At 55.9% G+C, this 24426-nt stretch overlaps 1 protein-coding gene across 2 annotated transcripts in view; it reads left to right on the forward strand.

Moving 5' to 3' along the window:
• Positions 1-24426, forward strand: part of TMED3 (transmembrane p24 trafficking protein 3) — a 92017-nt gene that overhangs the window by 12546 nt on the left and 55045 nt on the right. The window contains exon 3 of one of the 2 annotated variants that reach the window (XM_045452241.1): positions 4677-5100. The exons of the other annotated variant lie outside the window; for it this stretch is intronic. Coding sequence (XP_045308197.1) covers positions 4677-4940 — 264 coding nt within the window. The 3' untranslated portion in view covers positions 4941-5100. Of the gene's footprint in view, positions 1-4676; positions 5101-24426 lie in introns of those variants that run through there. 2 annotated transcript variants of the gene reach the window in all.

Here is a 24426-nt window from a genome sequence, read left to right on the forward strand (position 1 = left end):
TCCATTCAGAACCTCCCAGCGAAGGCACTTTTCAATTCTCCCCCTTGAAACTGGGATGATGCACGTTTGCTGCGGCGAATAGTCGCATCAGAGAGTAGCTTGGGTGCAGCTGGAGGTGCGGGAGGAGGAGGAGGAGGAGTTGATGGAGGAGGAGGACGTGGAGGAGGAGGAGGTGGAGGAGGAGAAGGCAGAGGAGGAGGAGGAGTTGATGGAGGAGGAGGACGGGGATGTGGTGGAGGTGGAGGAGCAGTGGGAGGAGGTGGAGGAGGCAGAGGAGGAGGAGGAGGAGGAGTTGATGGAGGAGGAGGACGGGGAGGTGGAGGAGGAGGAGGCAGAATGACATCAGTAAGAAAGCAAATCCTGGGGCGCCTGGGTGACTCATTGTTATGTGTCCGATTTCAGCTCATGATCTGAGGTTCATGACTTCGAGCCCCGCGTCGGGCTCTGTGCCGACAGCTGGGAGCCTGGAGCCTGTTTCAGATTCTGTGTCTTCTTCTGTCTCTGCCCCTTCCCCGCTCTCGCTCTGTCTCTGTCTCTGTCTCTCTCAAGTAAATAAGTAAATAAACATTGGGGCGCCTGGGTGGCTCAGTCGGTTGAGTGTCCGACTTCGGCTCGGGTCATGATCTCACACTTTCTGGGTTCCAGCCCCGCATCGGGCTCTGTGCTGACAGCTCAGAGCCTGGATCCTGCTTCGGATTCTGTGTCTCCCGCTCTTTCTGCCCCCCCCCCCCCACTCTGTGTCTCTCTCAAGTATAAACACACATTAGAAAAGTCACTCACTCGTGCATCCACGGATTCACTGAGCCACGTGATGACAGGGGTCCAGGCTCGAGGCAGGGCATGGCTCGGGGAAGCCAGGACTCTGGCTGGCCGGAGCGCGGGGGCGGGGACACAGGTGCGCGAGGGGCAGCGAGGTTGGAGAGGCCGGTGAGGGCCAGCAGAACAGTCTAGGCCACCGTAAGAGAGGGTTGGGCTTCATCCTCGGAGAGCTGTTAGGGACAGGCTTCGGGAGGGTCACTGGCTCCCCCTCGCCAGGCGGATGGAGGAGAGTGGTGCATCCCGTGTGGAGCGCCACCTGCCGTGCCCAGGGGGCTGGAGAAGAGGGTTGTGGGCGCTCGTTGGCTCCTGCTCCCTCGCCACACGCCGACAGGGGACGTCATGCCTGCCCCAGCACGGGCTCATCTCCACGCGAGAGGCTTGTGTCCTTCTGTCTCTGGGATGAGCAACCAGAGGCAGGAGCTTAGTGGTTCTCGACGGGGAGAACCGTGACCCTGCGGGGACACTTGGGGGCTGCCCCCTTGGCAGTGTCTGGACCTACTTTTGGTTGTCACAAGTGGGGAGGAGGCATCCGGGGTTGGGGGTCCAGGATGCCACTGAACATCCATCCGGCAGTGCAAAGGCAGCCTCCACAGCAAAGCCGTGGACCCCAAAATGTTAGGGGTGCCTGGGTTGAGAAGCCCTGGGTCTATCCAAGGATACAGGATAAAAGGGAAGAAACACTGGGGAAAACGGACTGAAAATGGAAAACGCTTACCAACAATGTTGGCATGGGGCAGATAAAAATTGTGACCAAACGTGTCATTATCATATTAAAAACAAGGAAGTCATTGCCTCTACAAAGATTTTGAAGCAGAGATACAAGCTGTGAAACTCGCGTAAAAGAACTAACCTCAAGTGTTTCTGACACACAGACACAGGCAGAAGGGTAAACTCCCCTGTTTGAAGGTAAAGCGTTGGCCGTCTCACAGAGCCAAGATCTCGTACAGCCTACACGGCGTGTGCAAGCCGTGGCCCGCCAGAAACACCACCAGAGCCCCCGGTTACCGGCAAACTTGGGAACGGAAGGGTTGTCAAAGGGGTACCGTGAGGATAAAAACAAACGTGAAAAGGAAGTGATGCTCACAGCTTTGAGACTAGAAGCAGCTCCTCTCTGCTTCCTGCTTTCTGCCCAGCAGTTTCCAGAGAGGCAAACACTTGAAGCCTTCCAGAGAAAAAAGAGACAGAAAACAATCTTGGCTTGGGAGGGGGTCCTTCTACTTATGATACAATGTCCAGAAGGAGAAAGAAGGGAGTCCCGCTGCACGGATGTTTAGATTGTCGCACGGTAAAACCCGTGTGCGCGCTATAAAGAGAACCCAAGACAGACTGGGAGAGGCTTCAGGTTGCAACTCGTAACCATAAGGACAACAGTCCCAGCGAATGGAGTAATCGATTCGGTGACCACTTGTTGAACATCTACGTGCTGGGCACTGCTACGCACTGGGGAGGTAATAACATGGAAACAAACCTGCTGCCCTCGTGAAGTTTACGTTCTCCAGAACAGTCTCGACACAGACGACCCAGTAAATACGTGTGAGGTCAGGTCGCGATGGTGCGGTGAGGACAGGTGACGTGGGGTGTGCGGTAATGGAGTGAGACAGGAATTAGTGGGGCTGGGTTCAAGGGTAGGCTCAGTGATGAGATGGCGTTTGAGCAGGAACGTTCCAGCTGGACGAGCGAGTGCAAAGGCCCTGAGGCAGAGTTGCAGGGCACGTTTGGGGGACATCGGAATAGAATGATAGGTGTGCCAGTGAGCAGGGGGGCTAGCGGGACAGCTCAGGAGACCGTGTGGGTCACGGTGAGACTACATTCTTTATGCACAAGTGAGGCGGGAAGCCAGCACGGAGATAGCATAGTCAAATTGTTCTTCTTTTGAAATGATTATAAGTTCACGGGAAGTTGCAGAAGGAGCACAGAACAGCCAAATCCGGAGCCCCTGACGACACCCCACGCTGGTGAGAACGTGGAGGAGCAGAAAGTCTCGTTCGTCACCGTAGGGGACGTGGTGCGGCCACCCCGGGAGACAGCGTGGCCGTTCCCACAAAACCCCACACGTGGCCCAGCGCCTTCGCGGCTCGGCATTAACCCCAAGGAATAGACAAATCAGGTCCACGCGAGAACCCGCGCACGGCCGTCTGCAGCAGCTTTAGTCGTAATCACCAAAACTCCGAGCAGCCAAGATGCCCTTCCGTGGGTGATGGATAAACCCTGGTCCATCCAGACAACGGAATATACTTCAGCATCAGCGGGAAATGAGCGAAAGAAGCCAGTCTGAAAGGCTACCAGTTACGTGGTCCCGACCACGTGACATTCTGGGAAAGGCGAAACCGTGGAAACATACAGAGGTCCGTGGTGGCCGGGGTGGGAGTAAAAACACTCCATGGGGTCGTGACGGTGGGTTTATGCAGGTAGCATTTGTCTAGCCTCCTAGAACGTGTAACACCACCGGGAGCGAACCCCAGGGTACACTGTGGATTTGGGGTGGTGACACTGTCCGTGTGGGCTCGTCCTTGGTAAAAGTGTAGTCAGTCCTGCTGGCGAGTGTTTTGATGATGCGGAGGCTGCGTGTATGTGGGGGCAGACACGTGGGGAATTCCTGTTTTCCTCTCAATTTTGTTGTGGACCTGAAATTTCTAAAAGAAAAAAAAAATCCCAAAAAGAGTAGTTTTAGGAGAGATCCGATATCCGCTCCTGTGGTAACGTCTTCGGTGATGACCAGGAAGTTCCGGAACCATCAGTGCCACGTGTCCTATCCCACACGCAGATCCATGGAGCCACCACCACGGAGCTCTCCCCGCCGGAGCCCCTTGTACCACTGCCTCCCTCCACCGTCCCTGCACTTGCCTGTCGTTTTGAGGATGGTCTGTAAAGGGAATCATGCAGTTTACTGAGATCGGCCTTTCTCACTCAACGTAACGCCCTAGGGACTCCCGAGGTTGCCGTGTGTCTTCACAGTCCGTTCCGTGTGATTGCCGTGTGGCAAGGGCCCCGTGGCACGTGTGTACCACGTGTACTGAGTCACACGCCGAGGGACACTGGGCTCTGTCCCGGGTCGGGCTTTTTCAAACAGAACTGCTGGGAACATTCCTGTTTGGGTTGGATTCTCTTCCAGATATGATCTGGCTGCCGTGTGGGTGGATGCGGGGGTAGGAGCCACGGCAGGGGTCCGGGCAGAGGTGGCCGTGGCTTCAGCAGGTGGAGGGACGGGCTCGGGGTGGATCCGAGGCAGGAGAGGAAGAAGGGAGGAGTCGAGGACAGCTTCACGACGTTGTAGGACTGGGTGCAAAGTTGTCCCGTTTTCTCGTGGGCCCGCCTGTGGGAAGGAGAGTTTTCGGGTAGGGGCCGTGGGGGCAGACCCAGGGCGCTGCGTTGGCCGTGTTGAGTCTGGGGTCCCTAGGAGCTACCCACTGAGATGTGGTCCTGACGGCCGTGCCCGGGGCAGTCAGGCCGGAGAGGCCCTGTGGGGTTCACACACGCGAGGATGGCCGTGTGCCGATGGGGCCGTCAGGGCGCGTGTGGATGGAAAAGCAGGTCTGATCCTGCGGACCTCCACTGTGCAGGGGCTGAGAGGGTCAGAGCAGAGAAGTGCCTTTTTTGTTCACACCAAATCCCTGACAGGTTCCAGGATTAGTTCCAGATTCCGTATCTGCTTGTTGAAAAGACGGGAGAAAAATCTTTAATAAGTAGAGCTTCAAAATAGATTACTTGTCCTCTCTTCCCCTGGAAATATACTTCATAGAGTGAAATGGGAAATTGATTTAAAAATACACATCCTGGACACAGTTATGTGGCTCAGACCACTGATCCCATTTTCTGACGATAGACCTTCTCAGGACCTGGTTTCACCCTGTTCCCAGACTCTCCAGACGGCACTCCGGGAGGTCGGAAGGTGGGTGTTCCCATGGTGCCCTGATCTCTGCCGAACATTCCAGCCTCGCTCACCAGCCGCGGGTCCAGCCATTTTTCAGGAGACAGACTCTGCCCGGCACCGGAATGTAGGACGTCCTGTGGTCAGTCCCAAATCAATACCATCCCAGACGCACGGGAGCGGGGGAGTGCGTGAGACGTTCCCTAATGTGTCATCACTCCTTTCGAGAGCTGATTTTTCTTCCTGCACTTAAGCCCAAGGAAAGAAAATAAAAGCCATGGTTTCAAAAGAAACAAAGTGTGGAAAACCCAAGGTAATTAACTAAAAATCTATTAGAACTAATAATAATAAGCGGACGATTTAAAAATATATACAAAAACAATATTTTCTTACAAAGCAAGGAGAGCTGTTTCGGAAACGTAATGGTAACGATTCCCAGTTACCATTGGGACATGGTTACCGTGGTTACCATTGGGCCATGTCGTTACCGTAACGACAAAAATTTTACCTATTTTACTGCCAGAGGAAAAAGTTTTTTAAAATGTGCGGGAACTTTATGAAGAAAATAATTTTATCAACAGCCAAAAAGAAGGTTCCAAAACGTGGTCCCATTTGGGGCTCAAAGTGCACACACACACATTTTTGCAAAGATGAAAATCCAGAGAGAATATCCTCAAGACAGCACCGTGTTTCTCGATGGCAGATCACGTGTCATTTAGAGATCTTGTGTTTTCCTCATCTACATCTTCTATTTTTATTTAATGGGGGGGGGGGGGGGGGGGACACGAGAGCGATGCCCCTGACCTTATATGTCAGAGCTACTGCTCCGGACACCCCGTGAGACACTCGGACAAATTGGATTCTGCCCGGGAGGAGAGACCAGGTAGAGGAGGAAGCTTGTGTAGCCAGAAGGAGAAAACAGTGCGATTCAGAACAGGAACAGGCTGTGTGTGCATTTGCACACTTAGACGGGACGTGGGGGAGATGGCGGTAGGATGGGAATCAAGGTGGGGCACGGTGCGTGGACGAGAGCTGAGAGAAGGATGGCCAAGAGCAGCATCCACAGTAAGCCCCCCGCCTCCCCGCCCCCAGGTATCTGGGGATTCGAATCCGCTCAGAAATTCACAGGACTGTTGGGCTGGGGCTGGGTGCTGGGTGGGCTCCACACGGAACAGGGGGCGGGACCTGAGCCATGTTAACCATGTGTTAGAGTGCCGGGTTTGCATGGGTACCCTTGATCGTGCTGTCGGAGGAAGCAGGGCTGTTTAGGTTGGTAGACGGCAGCTTCTGGGGTCACCTAGTTTCTGTCTTTAACTACCAACGGGATGTTGCTGAAGCACAAGAAAGAGACCAGTTCTGTGTAGACTCAAGGGCAAAAGAAAAGGGGAATTAATCCCTACCACTGTGGGTATTTGACGCTCTGGCTTCTGTAATGAGGGTGTTTGACGTTCCGGGTTCTGTAATGAGGCTGTTTGACTTTTCGGGTTCCGTAACGAGGGCTCCCTGCTCACACTCGCAGCCGTATACTGTGGCCTGACGCTGCACCCTGGATATCCTTCCACGGCATGCAACCCGAGCGTCGCACCCACAGGGTTCTACGTGGGTTCCGGGCGTCCTGCGACACGGGTGTCCGCAGGAGACAGCACCCTCAGCTCTGTGCACCTGACCCGTGTGCCGTGTGATGATGTCACTTCCTGTGTGTGCCGTGAGGTGGGAGGCTGAGGGAGCGCTGGGTGAGCCGGTGTCGTCCCGGGTCACACGAATTCGCGCGTACTATCCCCCATGAAACATGCAGCTGATGTTTTTATCCAGTCCCTGCATCAGGCTCCACCTCCGCCGCCCGCCAGCGGTGTGGATCAGGGACACTCAGGTCTGCCCTGCCCGAGCTCCTTCATCCGTAACAGGATTTTGTCTCTTGTAATTGTGTGAGAATGAGTTGAGGCAACTCCGCTGAGAGCATCTCATTTTAAATTGTAAACTAGATAACGTTCGATGTTGTGATCTACACGTACTTTGCCCCCCTCGCTATTGAGCTGCTGATCCCGAGTTATCTCAACTGAAAGCCTTAGAAGGAACATGAGATTTCAGAACGAGCCAGGTTATCACATAAATATGGCAAACTCAATCACAAGCGTGAACCACTTGCGTCACGTAATTAGTAAAAGATCTCATTGTCTGAAGATAAGATAACTGTAGGAATTAACAAAATTCCGTTTGGGGTCAGTGAGAAGGAGAACAAAAGTTTGCTGACGTCATGAACTCTGGCTTAGTTTACATGATTTATTTATTTATTTATTTATTTATTAAAAAAAAATTTTTTTTTCAACGTTTATTTATTTTTGGGACAGAGAGAGACAGAGCGTGAACGGGGGAGGGGCAGAGAGAGAGGGAGACACAGAATCGGAAACAGGCTCCAGGCTCTGAGCCATCAGCCCAGAGCCCGACGCGGGGCTCGAACTCCCGGACCGCGAGATCGTGACCTGGCTGAAGTCGGACGCTTCACCGACTGCGCCACCCAGGCACCCCATGATTTATATTTATATTTATAGTTTTACACGATTTCTAATTCCTGGAGAGCAAACGGGATACAGCAAACCAATTGGTGAACACATTGAATATAATTGCAATGGGAGGTTTTGGGGGGACTTTACCAAACTATTTAAAGTTAACACAGAAGATTGATTTACGTGTGTGAATAGTTGTGGACACTTAAAAAAGAGGGAGGATGTGTGTTGTCACATAATCTACTATCTCAGAGTTACAGGCCGAAAACCGTGTGGCCGGGTGCCGACTGGTCAACGGAACCATCCGGATTTGGGGGCAGGTGCACAGGACAGCTCATGGGGCAGGTGCACTGGTCAGAAACACGTTCGATCAGATCACTGATCACAGATCACACGGCTGGATTTTGTGTCTCATACCTGCCATAGCTCAGCATAAATTCCAGGTGGATTTGAATGCTAAAAAAAAAAAAAAAAAAAAAAAAAAAAAAAAAAGAAGAAAGAAAGAAAGAAAGAAAACCCCAGCAAACCCATAAAATCACTAGAAAGGAATACAGTTATCATTTATGTAACTTTTATTTTAGGAAGGGCTTTCTAACCATAAAAAAGGTAGGAATTCTAAGAGAAAAGACTGATCGAGCCAACTCCCAAGTTTTGCACCTTTTGTAAGTCAAATACCAAAAATGACAAGCAGCACACCAGGAAAAGCTGCCTGCCCACAGCGTCACGAAGAAATGGCCGACGCCTTCGTACATAAGGAATGTTTACAATCTGCTTTGTAAAGACCTCGAAGTGAAAGCTGCCAGCAAAAGTCAGAAGAAGGTCATTCACAAAATACAGAGGCCAAGAAATACCCGGACGTGATTCAGCCCTCCTGAGGGTTAAGATCGTACCAAAGCACTGAGGTGTTTGCAGCTGGGCGGTAGGAACCGTACTTGAGAAAGCAGGTCTCCATTTTCCGCAGTTTTAACGTGAAACAAAGGCGCATCCGCCTGTGCCGCACCCCGACCCCCGTCCTCTCGTCCGTGCCTTCCGGAAGCCTGGTCACTGAGATCCCCAAAGCTGAGCACCCAGTGACAGCCACGTGGCTGGTAGGAGCAGAGCCCTCGGCTGGCTTCCGTCATCTGACGCTCCGAGGTGATGATTAATATCCCGTCGGCCGTGTGACTGAGCACGGAGCCCCGGGGCGCCCCGCATTTGGCAGTCCAGCACCCCTTTGTGCATTTCATGGGCTGACCTTTTCTCTTCCTTCCTTCCTCCCTCTCTCTCTCTCTCTCTCTCTTTCTTTCTTTCCATGCATTTTTTTCCTTTCGCTAATCTCCAAGTGACTGTGTTTGCACCCGCAGGATGGTAACGCCCGGGCTGGGTGCAGCCGGTAATGGTGGCTGGGTCAGTTTTCAGGAAGCACGGAACCAGCCTTGACCCCGATTTATGTGTTCCCTCAGACAAACTGGCTCTTGAACGTTTGTGCAAAGGAGAGGAGGGGGTGGGTCTGTATTGCAGAATCGTTCGGCGGTGACCCCAGGCAGGGATCCTCGTCAGGTGCCTGGAAGTCTGCCTGGGACAAATGTCATCTGCCCCCGGGGGAGAGAGGCCGGGCACAGGGTTCCCATGGGACTAGAGGCTCCTGAACTCTGCAGCCAGAATGCCGCCTCCCAAAGTGTCTCCCGCGTTCCAGCATCTGGTGTCTAAACTCAGGCCGCGTGGCGCTTGCTTATGGGCTCCGCGTCGTGGGGGTAGCGGAGGGAGGGCCTGCCCCTCTGCGTTTCTCCACGGATGAGGGCAGTGCAGGGGCCTGCGTGCCTCATCACCCTGGCTCGTGTGTTTCCCCGATAAAACCTGTGCTTCGTGCTCATTCCGAGGGACCGGGTGGCACGTGGCCGCACCTCTCTCCCCAGGAGGGGGGCCGCCCCTCAGCAGGTGTAATTCTCTGCAGAACAGGCCACGCACCTCGATATTCACAATGGACCCAATGCACGGTGACTGGCGTGGGGACCACGCTTGGGAAAAGCCCTGAGTGGCTCTTGGTCCTGGAGAAGGAAATGGGGACGGTCTTCGCGGACATTAATGGTATTTAGCGATGGTCAAATGACATTATCGCTTTCATTTCTGTGTTTGTCACAAAGAAGACAAAAGTAAAATCTGCCGGTTGCCAAGTTCCTCCACAAATAATTGGGTCCAGCCTCTTGGCTTGAATCCCCAGGTCCAGGCGGCCGAGAGGGGGCGTCAGTAATACAATATGTCCCAGGGGAGAGGACCCCTCGTTGGTCCTCAACTTTCCAGGACTGTCCCGGTTTCTGCAGTTCTTTACCTTGTCCCGAATCATACGCCCAAATACCAAACGTTCAAAGATAAACAAAAATACACAGAGCCTGACCCGACTTTCACCTGTTACCCGGGAGTGGCGGGGTGGCATCAGCTGTTGGAATCCGTCAGCGACCGTGACGGATCTGGGTCAGCGCTGCTGATGGGGCAGTGACTGGCAGAAACGTGGCACGGGAGGGTCCTGGTGTGAATGGCGGCAGCCGCGAAGAGGGCTCTAGCAGACGCGCGCTGTTGGAGTGGGGCTGGGGGCAGGCTCGCTGTCACCGCCCCCCCCCCCCGGCTCCTGGGTCCTGGAGCCGTCCTTCCCTCCAGGTGGGGGACGTGGGTGGAGGCCTGGAGGCGTCTTCCACGAAACGGGTCTTGGCCGGCACCTGGCAAAGTCCAGGGTCACACCAGCACAACAGGGCCAGGCAGCTGTCACCTGCGAGGGAGGGACACAGAGTTAGTGAAACGGAAATGATTTCGGCTCAGATGGCAAGGACGGGGTGACGACAGGCAACATAGTGAGAGGGAGGCCCATGCCGGCGAGGCACGACCAGCTGTGTGTAAGTGACCCCGGTGGCAGGGAGATAGCACAGCAGGAGCGTGGCGGCTGTGTGCCTCTCTGGCAGCAGGCTTGAAGCTGGATGGCGGGGACGTGGCGGGGACGTGGCCGGGACTTGGCAGGGACATGGCGGGGACGTGGCCGGGATGTGGTGGGGACGTGGTGGGGATGTGGCGGGGATGTGGCTGGGACATGGCGGGGACGTGGCAGGGACGTGGTGGGGACGTGGTGGGGACGTGGCGGGGATGTGGCTGGGACACAGCAGGGACGTGGTGGGGACGTGGTGGGGATGTGGCAGGGACGTGGTGCGGACATGGCCGGGACACGGCAGGGACACGGCGGGGATGTGGCCGGGACGTGGCAGGGACACAGCGGGGACACGGCGGGGATGTGGCCGGGACGTGGCAGGGACACAGCGGGGACGTGGCGGGGATGTGGCAGGGACATGGCCGGGACGTGGCGGGGACACGGCGGGGATGTGGCAGGGACATGGCCGGGACGTGGCGGGGATGCGGTGGGGACGTGGCGGGGATGTGGCTGGGACATAGCAGGGACGTGGTGGGGACGTGGTGGGGACGTGGCCGGGACACGGCAGGGATGTGGGGAGGATGTGGCAGGGACACGGCGGGGACGTGGCAGGGATGTGGCCGGGACGTGGCAGGGACACAGCAGGGACGTGGCTGGGACATGGCAGGGACACAGCGGGAATGTGGCGGGGACGTGGCCGGGACGTGGTGGGGACATGGTGGGGATGTGGCGGGGACGTGGTGGGGATGTGGCGGGGATGTGTCTGGGACATGGCGGGGACGTGGTGGGGATGTGGCAGGGATGTGGCTGGGACATAGCAGGGACGTGGTGGGGACATGGCCGGGACACGGCAGGGACACAGTGGGGATGTGGCAGGGACGTGGCCGGGACGTGGCAGGGACACAGCGGGGATGTGGCGGGGACGTGGCAGGGATATGGCAGGGATGTGGCAGGGACATGGCCAGTACGTGGCAGGGATGTGGCTGGGACGTGGCAGGGACACAGCGGGGACGTGGCCAGGACATGGCAGGGACACGGCGGGCACGTGGCAGCCATGTCCCTCTCTGGCAGGCACTTTCTTGGAATCAGCTGGGCTGGGCCAGCACTCATCGCGGGGGGGTCCATCACTCACTGGCCACGGCTGTCTCAGCAAGACGGTGCTGGGAGAACCAATGACAGGGTTTGGGCTCGTGGGGGTGACTTGGGGGGGGGGGTAAGGAAGAGGGGCTTTGGGCTAGATGCCGCCGGGAAGCAGGGTCCCTCTGTGGTCCGGCGTGTTAATGAATCTAATCTGGGAGGAGAGCGGAGCGAGGCCACAGCTTGGTAAAGGAGCAGCCGTGGCTGGTGGCTGGTGGCTCGTGTCAGCCCGAGTGGGAGAGGGCTGGTCATTCTGTGGTTTGAGCGGCACTTAGGTTGGGTAGGCGTCCACGCCCGATGCCGCGCATTCTTACCGTGGTCCTGCTCTGCGGGCCGGGTGAGCGGCCCGGTCTGAGGTGGCTGTTCCGTGAGGTGGTTGGTTCCAGGACATTCCGGGAAAACCCCACGTTCCGGGCTGCGCGTGCCGGGCCCGCCGCGGGGCTTCAGGCTGCTTTTCTCTGGAGGAGAGGCTGTCCCGACCCTTCCTCCCTGCATGTGATGTCACGTCCAGCAGGTGGCAGCAGCAGCTTGCGGCCACGCAGGGCCAGGCTCCCGGACCCCCCACGCTCCTCCCAGGGCGCACAGACTCCCGAGTCCTGCAAACTGGTGCGGCGGCCTCACTGTTCAGGGGGGACCCCGCTTCCCACCCACACGGACTCAGCCTGCTCTCCCTTTGCCCCTTCGTCCCTTCCCACGCCCTGAAATCCCCGAGCGGCGTCTGTCTCCTCGGACACCGACTAAGTCCCTGCAACCAGGCCCGCTGAGCCACCTCACACACCTGCTTTCCTGCCCCCGAAGTGACGGAGCGCGGTACTTTGTGGACCGAGGCCGTGCATCTGGAGGCACCCGTGGGCGCCCTCCTGAGCTGGCGCAGCCGCGCGGCTCCCGTGGCTCTGCACCCGAGACACCCAGTCGTCACAGGCGTGAGCTTGCGTGCTCGGCCTGGCGTGGACACGCGTCGGCTCCGGTCCTTCCGGCCTGTCCTCTGTCCCCTGACCGTGCGCGCGGACCCCGCGCTGACCAGAGCCCGGTCCCTGGGCCCGCCTTCCCAGCCGGCGTCCCCAGAGGGGACCGACGGACCATCGATAGTTAGGTGCTAGTCAAACTGAACCGACATCCCCTGTACGCTCTCAAACCTGCCTCATGTTTTAGTCTAAACCAGTGGAGACCTGTCTTTTAATTTGCCGCGTAGACCCTACTTCTGCACACACACAAATGCCCGTTCTTAGAGGGATTAACCAGGACGCGTGTTTGCGCATTCCGCTCCCTGAGCAGGGACGGGAGGTGGGGTGACGTGTGCAAATGCCCCTTACACCCCAAATTAGGAGACTCCGGAGGGGCCGTAAAAAAATGCCGTCTGTTGGTGGTCGGGCCTGGTGGCTTTCTGGGTCACACTGAGAAGTAGAAGAGATGCCTGTGGCCCCAGGGGGAGCGGAGTGATGGTGAACGGGGCTTACCGGCCCCAGGAAAGGGGGCGGCAGGTGGGGGTGGGGATTTGTGAAGTGCAGGCTGTGCCGAACCGAATGCAGTACCCTACCGGGTCCTTCCGGGAGCTTTCCCCCCACCCCCACCCCAGAGCTTTCCAGGACCCTCCAGGCCCCCGGCACTCCTGTCCCTTCCCGCCCCCACCCCTGACTCTGGGATTTGATCTTCCGTTCCAAGCTGGGTGACTCCAGTTCAGCAGGATCCTTCCGAATCTCCGTTCTTCTCAGCGTCCTGCTGGCACCAGGATGAGGGCCAGCCTTTTCCAGTGAAATGTCAGGGTGTGTCTGCAAAATGAGTTTTCTCCTGGTTCCTCTGGTCCGTTTTAAAGGAGCAGATGCTCTTTCTTGGTTTCCTTCTATGGGACTGCAGGGCCCAGCTCTGGCCGGCCCCTCGATGGAAGGATGAGCGAGGAGAGGTGACGGAGAGTGAGGCGGGTGCTGCCCACGACGTGCACCTGCAAACAAGCGTGTGCCAGGCGTCCTGTTGCTGCACGAGGAGTGTGTGTTTTGTCAGCACCACTAGTGCAGACGAGACTCGTCGTGGGCTGTTTTCTCTTTCATTCTTGGATTCTCCTGGTGAAGGATGGAAAGGGTTTACCGGTCTGGGAGCTTTGTCAAGAACCTTCCATCAAGGCATCTTAAATCTCTTTGGTCTCCCTCTTGGGCTATTTTCTTTGGCCGCTCGATTGTCCCCAACTGCAAAAGGTTATAGATAGGGTTTAATGCGAGCAAGCCCATCTTCCGGTGAATTCCCCACGCCTCCCCGTGGTACTTAATCATCTGTCCCTCTCACTGCTGCAAATGAACACAAGATTAAGTGCCATGCGAGGACAGACTCGGCTGTCAGCTCTGAGGCTGAGCTGTGTTTCACTGGAGCGGTTTGAGGCCTTTCCTGCCTGAGGCCGGGATGTGTCGTGCAGCTGGAAAATGCCTGAAGGCTAGGTGGCCCCGGAGAAGCGTTCCTGCACAGAGGACTGAGTGAGACCGAGATGGAAAGCGACGATACGGTTCTGTCTCCAGCCGCTTTCCGCCAGGGTCACCCACCTGATTAACAAGGATCCGGGGGCTTCGGGATAATCTTGGAATAAGTATGGCTAATTTTGAGGACGTCCTTGTGGAGGCTCATCTGCAAATGGACCAGGGTGAGGAGGTGGGTCAGACCAACCGCGCCTCCTTTGTCAGATTGCCTCCCAGATACTGAGCCCAAGAAACAGGCTCCAGGGAGGCTCTAAGCAGACCGGTGCCCCCGCTCCTGGGGACACCACCTCCTCCAAGCCCCGCCTTCTCCCTGCCTCGGTCGCTGAGCGGGACAGCCAGGCAGACACATGATCTGTCCACCAGCCGTCACGGCAGAGGCAGCCCTGAACTGCCAGTCCTCTGTCCCCACGATGCTGGACCCACCCGCGGCTTTTCCTGACCTTCGGAATTCCACGGTGGCGCGAAAGCGTCTCATCCCCAAAACATCAAAGGGCCCTGGTAGGAGCTTAGTGGATGCCAGTTAGGCTGACATCCTCTGGCCTTTCAATCCTTGTCCTGTGAGAGGCAGCTCCGGGTCCTCTGGACCTTGCAGAGGGAGGAAGACAAACCATCTGGCCCACTCTCCCCAGGCCAGCAGGTTGCACACCGCCCCACCTCTGTTCCGTCCCCTCCTACTTGGATAACAGCAAACATTCCCCGTGCCTTCACGCCTCTCTTCTGGGTTGATCCCGGGGCCTCTGGTCAAGCTGGTTGAGAAAGGGGGGTAGTGGGTGGGGCCAAAGCCACCGCCATCAGGAGAACTTAGGGGACGTGCTTTTATGTGGTACCAGCAGCCATTCTGAGAAGGAAGGTGGTTGGTGGCTGGCTGTCAGACCCCCCCCCCCCCCGAGCCCCACATCCACGGCAAAGGGTAAACTATGGTGGCCCTTGGGGTTGGGGATATCTAACCCAGCTAGGTGTCTCCTACCATAAATCCTCTGCTTACCCCTTCCAAGTTAGGGGGCCTACGATCCTAAAACTTTATTTACTTAATAAAAGGCTGTCTTACATTAAATGCAAATACAGCACCCTGTAATTTCTGTAGACCAGGCTACAGAGATCAGGACCCTGTATATGATCACTTTTGGGGTTCTTGTGTAACAAATCAGAATAGCAGAGACAGAAGCCTTTTATTTATTTTTTTATTTATTTTTGTAACCTGAAAGAGAGAGAACAGAGGGACCTGAGCCGAAATCAAGATTCGGGTGCTCAACCGACCGAGCCCCCCCGCCCCCCCAGGCGCCCCAGAAGCCTTTTGGAGGTAGATCTTATGGTCGTTTTGCTTATCATATTTCAGGAAGTTGTGCGATGTCGAGATTTTGTAAAAGTCAGCCTCGGGGTGATGTGCCCAGTTCCACCCCCGCCCCCTTTCTCACTCGGGTTTGGTCCCATCACTGCCCATGCTGGAGTGGGGTCACGAAGGGACTCCGTCGGGGCTGCGGGGCCGTGGCAGAGCGTGGCACCCAGAGCAGAGGTGACCCGGCACGGGCCCATCGAAAGCAGCCCGCCCGCCAAGGCCGTCCTTACGGCCACCTGCCAGCCACGCGTGAACTGCTTTCACCGGCTCCCCTGAGAAGTGGAAGTGGGGTGGGGGCTGTGAGTCCAGACACCAGCGGGTCTGCGTGAGCCGCGGAGCCTGGTTGGCTACCGGCTTTGCCGCACCGCGAGCTGGCGAGATCCAGGACCCGGGGTGACAGCCGTCAGGACAAAGCACAGAATGTCCAGGTGGACGAGGCAGCTCTTTTCTTTACGGTTTTGAGTTGGGCCGTTTGCCTGCTCTCACGGCCCGTTTCCTGGGGAGGGGGCGCTGTCTTATTTATTCAAAATGGCGGACTCCAAGTGGACGGAAGAACGCATGAGTGAGAAACCTCTCACCATGAGACTCCTAGAAGAGAACAGAGGGTAAAAGCCCTTTGACTTTGGTCTTGGCGGTGATTTTTTGGGGTGTGACACCCGACCCACAGGCAACCCAGGCGAGAATAAACGAGTAGGATCGTATCAAGTTAAACAGGCCCGCACAGCAATGGAAACCCGGAGACAGTGGAAAGGCAGCCTACCGAGTGGGAGAGAAAGTTTGTCTGGTCTCACGTGGCGTCTAACACAGTCAAACTCCTTGAACCAGGGCTAGAGCGGTGGTTGTCGGGGCAGGGGTGGGGGAAAACGGGGAGATGTTAGCCAAGGGGCACAGACTTCCAGGGATGAGAAGAATAAGTTCTAGGGATGTGAGGTACGGGATGGGGATTACGGGTGGTGATCCTGGGTGATATACTTGAAATTTGCTGAGAGAGGAGCTGTTGAGTATTCTCACCGCACACACGGATGGCCGCTACGTGAGGGGAGGAATGTATTACTTGGCTTGATTGTGATGATCGCTTCACAATATGTACATACATCAAATCGTCATGTTCTACGCCTTTAAATCTTGTTGTACATATATACAATTTTTGTCTTGATAGATCTGCAAAAAATTAAGAAGATAAAACAAAATAGCAAACTCTAGACATCGTGTGTGTGAGAGAGAGTGAGAGACAGAGAGAGAGAGAGGAAGAGAGACAGGGAGAGAGAGAGAAGAAGGGGGCGGAGAGGGAGAGGGAGGGCTGTTCCTGAGTGCAGTGCTGTCTGTCTCCCCCGTGCGGTACAAAGCCTCTGATGCAGATTCAGGCAAGTCTAGAGTCGTCGATAAACGCTTGTGCAGTGAATAATGTGAAGATATCCCAGCTCCAAATGTAGATCCCCACTTACTAACTCGTGCTTTCCTAACCTTTTGTGTATCTACTGAGGACACAGAGTTTTCAAGTATTGAACCATTTTAAGGACGCTGTAGGGGAGACTCTGGTGGGAGCGCCAGGCAAGCCACCATCCTTTACAAGTGGCGAGTGAACAAACTCTTTTCCCCCTGAGGATATTCCATAGCATCCCTTTAACTCCTTGAATCCATTTTGCTAGTTCCCTTCCAGGGCACAGTTTTAGCCTAATACGATACATTTTCATGTTCATCGTCACTCCAGCCAAATTGTCTATAGCGCCTAAGATTATGAATATAATGGGAATTGAATTAAAAAAAATTTGTTTTAATGTTTATTTATTCTTGAGACAGAGAGAGACAGAGCATGAGCAGGGGAGGGGCGGAGAGAGAGGGAGACACAGAATCCGAAGCAGCCCCAGGCTCCGAGCCGTCAGCACAGAGCCCGATGCGGGGTGGGGCTTGAACTCACGAACCGTGAGATCATGACCTGAGCCGAAGTCGGATGCTCAACTGACTGAGCCACCCAGGCGCCCCGGGAATTGAATTTTTAAATAATTTCCCTTGACCATAGGCTCTAAGTGCTAAAAGTCTCTTCCGGACCGAGTTACCAATGTAATTCATTATTAACACACATTTAAAAAAAACAACATAGACGTATTACGAGGATGACAAATAATGATTACGTGTTGTGTGATTTATTATGAGTACGACAAATAATGATTACATGTTGTATTGTTTAAGATGACGGCCGCTTAAACAAACCCCCGACTCCCGTCCCGAATGACTGAGGTTTGTCTTGTGCCCACTGCCTTGTCTCAGGTGGGCAGCTCTCTGCCCAGTGACTCGGGGACTCAGGCTTCTGTCCGTTCCGTGGCTTCTCTCCTGGAGGGGCTATCCCATCCTAGCAGAACCCACTGGGAAGATGGAGGTGAGGGCGTAGGGCCCTCCTCCGCAGCCGTGGCCTGGAAGTGACAGGCACCATGACCGCTCACTTTCTGTGGGCAACCGCTCCGGGCCACCGATGAGCAGCCCTTCTCGGGGAGGGACAGCTCCGCGCCGTGGGAGGGGGCCCATGGGGCACCCTTTTGGCAGGCAGACATCCACACAAAGCAGCACACGTACAAAGTACAAAACACAAAGTGTGTTGAAAACACATCTTCTAGCGCGATGGATGGCTGTTGAAAAATGATATCATAACCCACTGATGAATTTTACGTGTTGCTGAAACGTGACATGATTTAGTACCTATTCTGTCTCCGTTTTCCGTTCCTCCAGATGCAAATGCTGACAAAGCGTGTTCTCGGAGATACGTGGGTGGGAAAGGAGACCACCCCGCAGAGCGTCTCTCGATTCTGGCAACTCCCTCCGAGTTCCGACAGATCGGCGCCCGTGCTGACGTATCAACCTTTCCGGTTCAGTTCCTAACAGGCTGACGACCTCGTTAGGCCCGCCTGCAGGGCTGCGGGAGTCAAATTCACTGCACCGCCTTTTCTGCAAGTGCATGCCCCCCACTGATGAAAGTTATTCCTTATTTAACCTTGTGGAAATACAACCAAAAACCCGGTGCAGTTCGTATTCGGTGACCGTTCTCGGTACACACTGTCTGCACTTACAGCCCCTTGTTTAGTCAGGAATGGCTGGGAAATTTCAGTGCTAACTTCTTTTTTTTTAAACTTCATTTATTTATTTTGAGCGAGAGAGAGAGAGAGAGCGCATAGGTAGAGGAGGCACAGAGAGAGAGGGAGAGAGAATCTCAAGGAGGCTCCACACTCAGCACAGAGCCCAGTGCAGGGCTCGATCCCACGACCCCTGGGATCATGACCTGAGCCGAAATCGAGAGTCTGACGCTCAGCCGACTGAGCCTCCCAGGCACCCCATCAATGTCGGTTTCAGCATAACTTGGTCTATGCAATATTGTGTTAAGTAAAGTGTTTTCGTCGCTTTGCCTGCTTTATGAACATTTTTATCTTGGGTGAAACCTTGGAACTCCCATTTAACTTGCCAAGTGGTTGGAGAACATCTGCCCTATGACCCAATTAGCAAAGCCAGTCCTTGCTGGCAGACCAGGCAGTCACGTCAGGCTTTCTTTCTTTCTTTAATAAAATTAGAGGGGCGCCTGGGTGGCGCAGTCGGTTGAGCGTCCGACTTCGGCCAGGTCACGATCTCGTGGTCCGTGAGTTTGAGCCCCGCGTCGGGCTCTGGGCTGATGGCTCGGAGCCTGGAGCCTGTTTCCGATTCTGTGTCTCCCTCTCTCTCTGCCCCTCCCCCGTTCATGCTCTGTCTCTCTCTGTCCCGAAAATAAATAAACGTTGAAAAAAAATAAATAAATAAAATTAGAAAGAGCCAGTGTTATTTTCCATGTGTTTAAAAAAAATTTTTTTAGGGGCGCCTGGGTGGCGTAGTCGGTTAGGCGTCCGACTTCAGCCAGGTCATGATCTCGCGGTCCGTGAGTTCGAGCCCCGCATCAGGCTCTGGGCTGATGGCTCAGAGCCTGGAGCCTGTTTCCGATTCTGTGTCTCCCTCTCTCTCTGCCCCTCCCCCGTTCATGCTCTGTCTCTCTCTGTCCCAAAAATGAATAAACGTTGAAAAAAAAATTAAAAAAAAAAAATTTTTTTAATGTTTACTTATTTTTGAGAGAGACAGAGCACAAGCAGGGGAGGGGCAGAAAAAGAAGGAGACACAGAATCCGAAGCAGGCTCCAGGCTCCAAGCTGTCGACACAGAGCCCGACGCGGGTCTTGAACCCACGAACCATGAGATCATGACCTGAGCCAAAGTCGGACGCTTAACTAACTGAGCCACCCAGGCACCCCTAGATAATATTATTTTAAAATGAACCATTAAGAAGTAACTCAGAGCACATCTCATGGGATATGTTACTAAAATCCGTCAATGGCACAGGGACATATATCTGATAGCATTACTACTCTTTATTTAGTGAAGTGTACTTCAAATCCTGTGATTTCTGAAGCTGTGTACATGAAACATGGTCTTTGGGAAGTGGGTATATACTTGTGCATTGCACACGGGCGTCTATCTTTTTGAGGTAATTAAATAGGAATCACGTATGAGAATCAGAAGTAATTAATTGCGTTAGATCCCATAATCAAATTTTTCCTGTGTACTTAATTAAAGTGTGGAAATGAATCAGTCTGACAACTAACACATCCTTGTTGTTCGTCGAAAGGAGATAGTAGAATATTAAACATTTTATGAAATGGAGTAAGAGGATGTCGGACTCTAATTGGAGTAAATATTTCGTGAGATGATGTATTAAAACAGGCTTTAACTACCTTGTTGAAGGAGGCACCTCAAATCTGAAAGATGGCCAATGTCTCTTGTCGGTGTCTGCGGAAGGCCCCCCGGGAGCTCGGAAAGCGTCCCAGCCACGCAGGCGGGAACCCGTGGCGCTGGGCCCAGAGGTCCCCGGGCCACGAACATCGTGGAAAAGAACGGCTTACCTTGGAGGTTGGGAGGGGACCTGCCCTCTGTTCTCGGGGGGCTCTCGGTCAGGAGGGACGTCTGATTGGACATCAGCGGGGCATGGAAGCCGGCCGACGAGCGGGGCCCCCATCGCGCTCCCCTCAGAAGGTGGCCCGCGGGCCCTGCAGACAGAGGCCGCCTCCTCAGACAGGATGGTCAGCTGTCCCTGCTCTGTACCTGTGGGTTTTCACCGTGCACAGCAACGTATGACCGTAAGATTCAGAGGCGCGGGAGTGCCTCGCTTTGTGCCCAGTTATGTAAGGCGGGAAAGGAGGTCATTCTGACCTGGTCTCCGGTAGCTCTCCATGGATTTCCTACCTTGGAAAATGGACTTCCCTTGACCTCTCTGCACAGTGTCTCCTCCCCCCAGCCCTTCTCCTGCTCCTTACGGGACAAGAGGAGAGTCTCGTTACAACGTGAAGCTCGGTCATCGGGCCGGGCTGGACACAGCACCCCCAGGACGCAAGTCTTAGGAACCGGTTCTGGGGGCTTTGAACGCGGTCTGCATACACAGAAAGTTGAATTCATTAGGCTCAGCAAACACGTTGAAACCTTTAGAGACAATGTCTATAAAACAGAACTTCCAAATTCCAGTATCACACAGATCAATGCATTAATTAAAAGAAGATCTGTTACGCTCCATCAAGGATAGCTGAATTTTCAGATCTTAAAGAATATGTTCTTGCAATTCCCTTTGTATAGTTTTTAAATGTTTATTTATTTTTGAGACAGAGTGGGGGAGGGGCAGAGAGAGAGAGAGACAGAGGATCCTAAGTGGCCTCCACGCTGACAACTGCCAGCCCCACGCGGGGCTCAAACTCACAAACTTCGAGATCACCACCTGAGCCGAAGCCGGCTGAAGCCGGCCGCTTAACGGACGGAGCCACCTCGGTGCCCCTACAATCCCTTTTTAATGTTTGTTTATTTTTGAGAGACAGAGAGAGAGAGACGGAGCGTGAGCAGGCGAGGGGCGGAGAGAGAGGGAGACACGGAATCGGAGGCCGGCTCCAGGCTCCGAGCGGTCAGCACAGAGCCCGACGCGGGGCTCAGACTCATGGACTGTGAGATCATGGCCTGAGCCGAAGTCGGACGCCCAACCGACTGAGCCCCCCAGGCGCCCCTACAATCCCTGTTTGAAACGGAAGCAACCAACTCCCTCACAAAGAGAAGGGAAATCTGGGGCGCCTGGGTGGCGCAGTCGGTTAAGCGTCCGACTTCAGCCAGGTCACGATCTCGCGGTCCGGGAGTTCGAGCCCCGCGTCAGGCTCTGGGCTGATGGCTCAGAGCCTGGAGCCTGTTTCCGATTCTGTGTCTCCCTCTCTCTCTGCCCCTACCCCGTTCATGCTCTGTCTCTCTCTGTCCCAAAAATAAATAAACATTGAAAAAAAAAAAAAAAAAAAAAAAGAGAAGGGAAATCTGTAACATGTTAAGCTTTCGCTTTTCTTGGCCAGACATGACACGAATGCACTTTCACTGCGTCTGCCTCACTGTGCAGTCACTGTTTTGTCCAGTTTTGCTCTGGAAGTTCAAGGTATGTATGTACGTGTGTGTTTTCAAAGCCTTTATCGCGGATTGCCGCTCACGGGCTGACTGCGGCCAGGGGCGGCGTTCTCGGGCTGTTGGCGGGGGTTAAGCGGGAGGAGAAAGCGGCAGGTCTGTCACCTCAGCAGCCTTGAGCACACGGGCAGAAGCCAAGGCAGCGCGCACACGGTCCCGCGACCCCAGGGCAGGGAGCCCCCCGCAGGCGGGAGCCGAGGCCGGCTCGTCTGGGTCTCACATTCTGCTCCCATCAGCACGCACGGCCTGGAGGCGCACGCTCAGCAGAACGGGATGAAGGTGAGGCGAAGGATGTGTGGGGCCACGGGGCGGGGCAGGGTCGGTAGGAACGGCCTTCGTTTCTCCCCGTGGGCAGCTGCTGCCCCGTGAGCGCCCGACCGGCTCGCCTGGGCACCTGCTCTCTGGGACGACTGCTGAATGTCACAGGGTCTGTCCCGCTGCACCGGCTGCGCAGGCTGGAGGCCAGGTTTGGTCTTTGTCGTCGGTGCTGGGAGAGGACGAGAGCAGACAGGCGAGGCCACGGCCACGCCTACCAGGTCCCTGCCTTGTTGGGGCCACTGGCTAAACCCCAAGGGTGACACTTTCGTTGCCTGATTCTTTCGCTGCTCTGAAGTGCTCCGTGTGCCGTCACTGCAGGGTCAGCCCGGACCCTCTGACCGGCCGTGCCCGCAGCCTCTGCCCCCTCCCGGAGCCCCCCCAGCTTGCTACGCTGGGAGACACAGCACTGGAGCTAGAACCCGGCATCGTGGCCAGAGGTGGCCAGGCCTGCCACTAGCCGGGAAGTGATTTAAGTTTCCTGTGCCTCGGTTTCCCCACCTGCAAAGTGATCCGAACTGCGCCCGAAGGACCTGCTTAGAGGCGCTTCTGTCCTCAACACCTCCGCCAGGACTGGGGCTCAGATTTCTGTGGACTTTTCTGGAAGGAGTCTCTTCCCTTCCTGGTTTTGTGTCCTGCAGCTGGCAAGGTGAAGGTCACCCAAACTCTGGGTGATACGGCCGCAGGCCTGGCCAGGGAGAGGTGGACACGGAGGCCGAGGGGTCACCGCCCTGTTGGACTCTGACCCTTCTCTCGAGCCAGCACGGAACGAGTAGGTCAGCGGGCATAGCTCCTGGAAGGAACTTCTTCCTAGGAGGGCGGGACCCCCAGCCTCTGGGATCTGTCTTTCTGGGAAACAAGTGACCGTGGCCAGCGCTAGCTTCCCCTGCTGACCAGGGCACCTGCACGAGCTGTCATCTGCGGCTGCCCTGGGTGGGGTGGGGGGGGGCCCAGTGGGGAGCTGCCGGGGGCAGGGCCTCCTGCTGTCCCTGCCCCGTGCGGGCCTTCCCGGGCTCCCAGGGGCTGCTATTCCCGTCCCCTGCCTTCCACAGGCCCTCCCAGCACCCGCTTGTGTTGACCTAGAGGGTGACTGTCCACACCGCTCCCCTCCCCTCCCGGCTGGAAATCCTTCTCCCTCCCTTTCCTCGACGTTCTCTACCTCCCTCTCGGCCTCCACCGGCTTCTCCAGTGGCCTTGCCAGCCGCGTGTCCTGCCCGCCGCCCCTAATCCTAATGGATCCGCATCGGATCATCTGCTTATGGAGTAGCACGTTCAGACAGAGGCAGTGAACTTCCTTGAGATGGGCTTTCCTGGGTATTCCCGCTGACCAAAGTCAGCCCCGAAGGTATCGGTTTTCCTCAGGGGCCCCAGGGCCTCACCGGTGCCGAGACCACCGCAAGGGGTTCCGGTGGGATCACCTTGTGGGGTTTGCCTGTTCTGACTGGTGACCGATGTGCCGTGCTGGGCGTGGCCCCGAGGAATTCCGCCTCCGGGGTGACAGCCTTACGCCCGGTGCCCTTTCCGCTGCCCGGCCCCTCTCACGCGCACGGGTCATTGTTGGCGGGTTTTCAGCGCAGCCATCTGTCTCCAGGGGCCAGCCAGCCCCTGCCTGCCAGTGCGGCCGTTCGTTTCCTGGTTTCCGAGGGTCTTTTCAAGGCATTCAGAGATGAGAGCTGTTTGGCCCCCGGTGCCGCCAGTTGGCGAAAGAAAGTATTTCCTGGGCAGGAGCTCTGCAAACCCGGGAGGTCTCCGAGGCCAGCCTCAGCCTCGGGGACTCTCCAGCGGGACCCACAGGACAGAGCTGTCCCACCCCGTTAGAGATGGTTACAGGACAGGGTACAAAGGAGAGCCGGCCGTGCGAAAGGCCCAGAGCGCGGGCTGCAGGGACCCCAAGGCTTCCAGCTGTCCTCTCCCAGGGAGGCGTGCGGACAGCGCATTTCCCGGCAGTGACGTGTGACGGTGTGCGTGGAGGCCTGCCGGCGAGGGCGCACCTGAGCTCCCCCTGGGGGCGGGGCGTGGCCATGGCGGCCCCCCCATATGGCTGCCCTGAGTCTGCATCCCCTCCAGAGGTCAGGCTGATGTTGGGTGGCGCAAGGCCCTCGCCGCAAACCTCACTGTTCGCGTAGACTCTCGGGCACGGCCCCAGGGCCCCAGGTGGACACGGCCGCCCTTACCAGGCAGGACCTCCCAGGGGCCAGGGGCCAGGGTTACGTTGCGTAAGGTTATCTTTTCCAGCACAAGCTTTGAGATCCTAATAATTGCACGGCTCTGTTTCCCGGGAATAATTCAACCCTGAGGAGAAACGGGAGACACTCACATTCCTCCGTAAAGAGCTCCTGAACGTCCCGTCGTGCAAACCCGAGGGCAGAGCCCAGCACGCACCTGACGCGGGGGGATGTGAGCCTCAGATCCCGTCGGCCTCCGGTGAGGCAGGGACACTCAGCGGAGCACAGCGTCCCGCTTCTCTGCTGGCCCAGAGCCCGGGACTCTCTCCAGACCGTCTTCCTCCTTCTGTCTGGCGCACAGCCTCCCTCCTGGCATCTCCGGCTTCTGCCCTGTTCCACTCTTTCTGGAGAAGACTCCCCACTGGGACCTCCTGGGAGG

This window comes from Leopardus geoffroyi, chromosome B3 (assembly GCF_018350155.1).
Source record: "Leopardus geoffroyi isolate Oge1 chromosome B3, O.geoffroyi_Oge1_pat1.0, whole genome shotgun sequence".
In the NCBI taxonomy this organism is placed as follows: Eukaryota; Metazoa; Chordata; class Mammalia; order Carnivora; family Felidae; genus Leopardus; species Leopardus geoffroyi.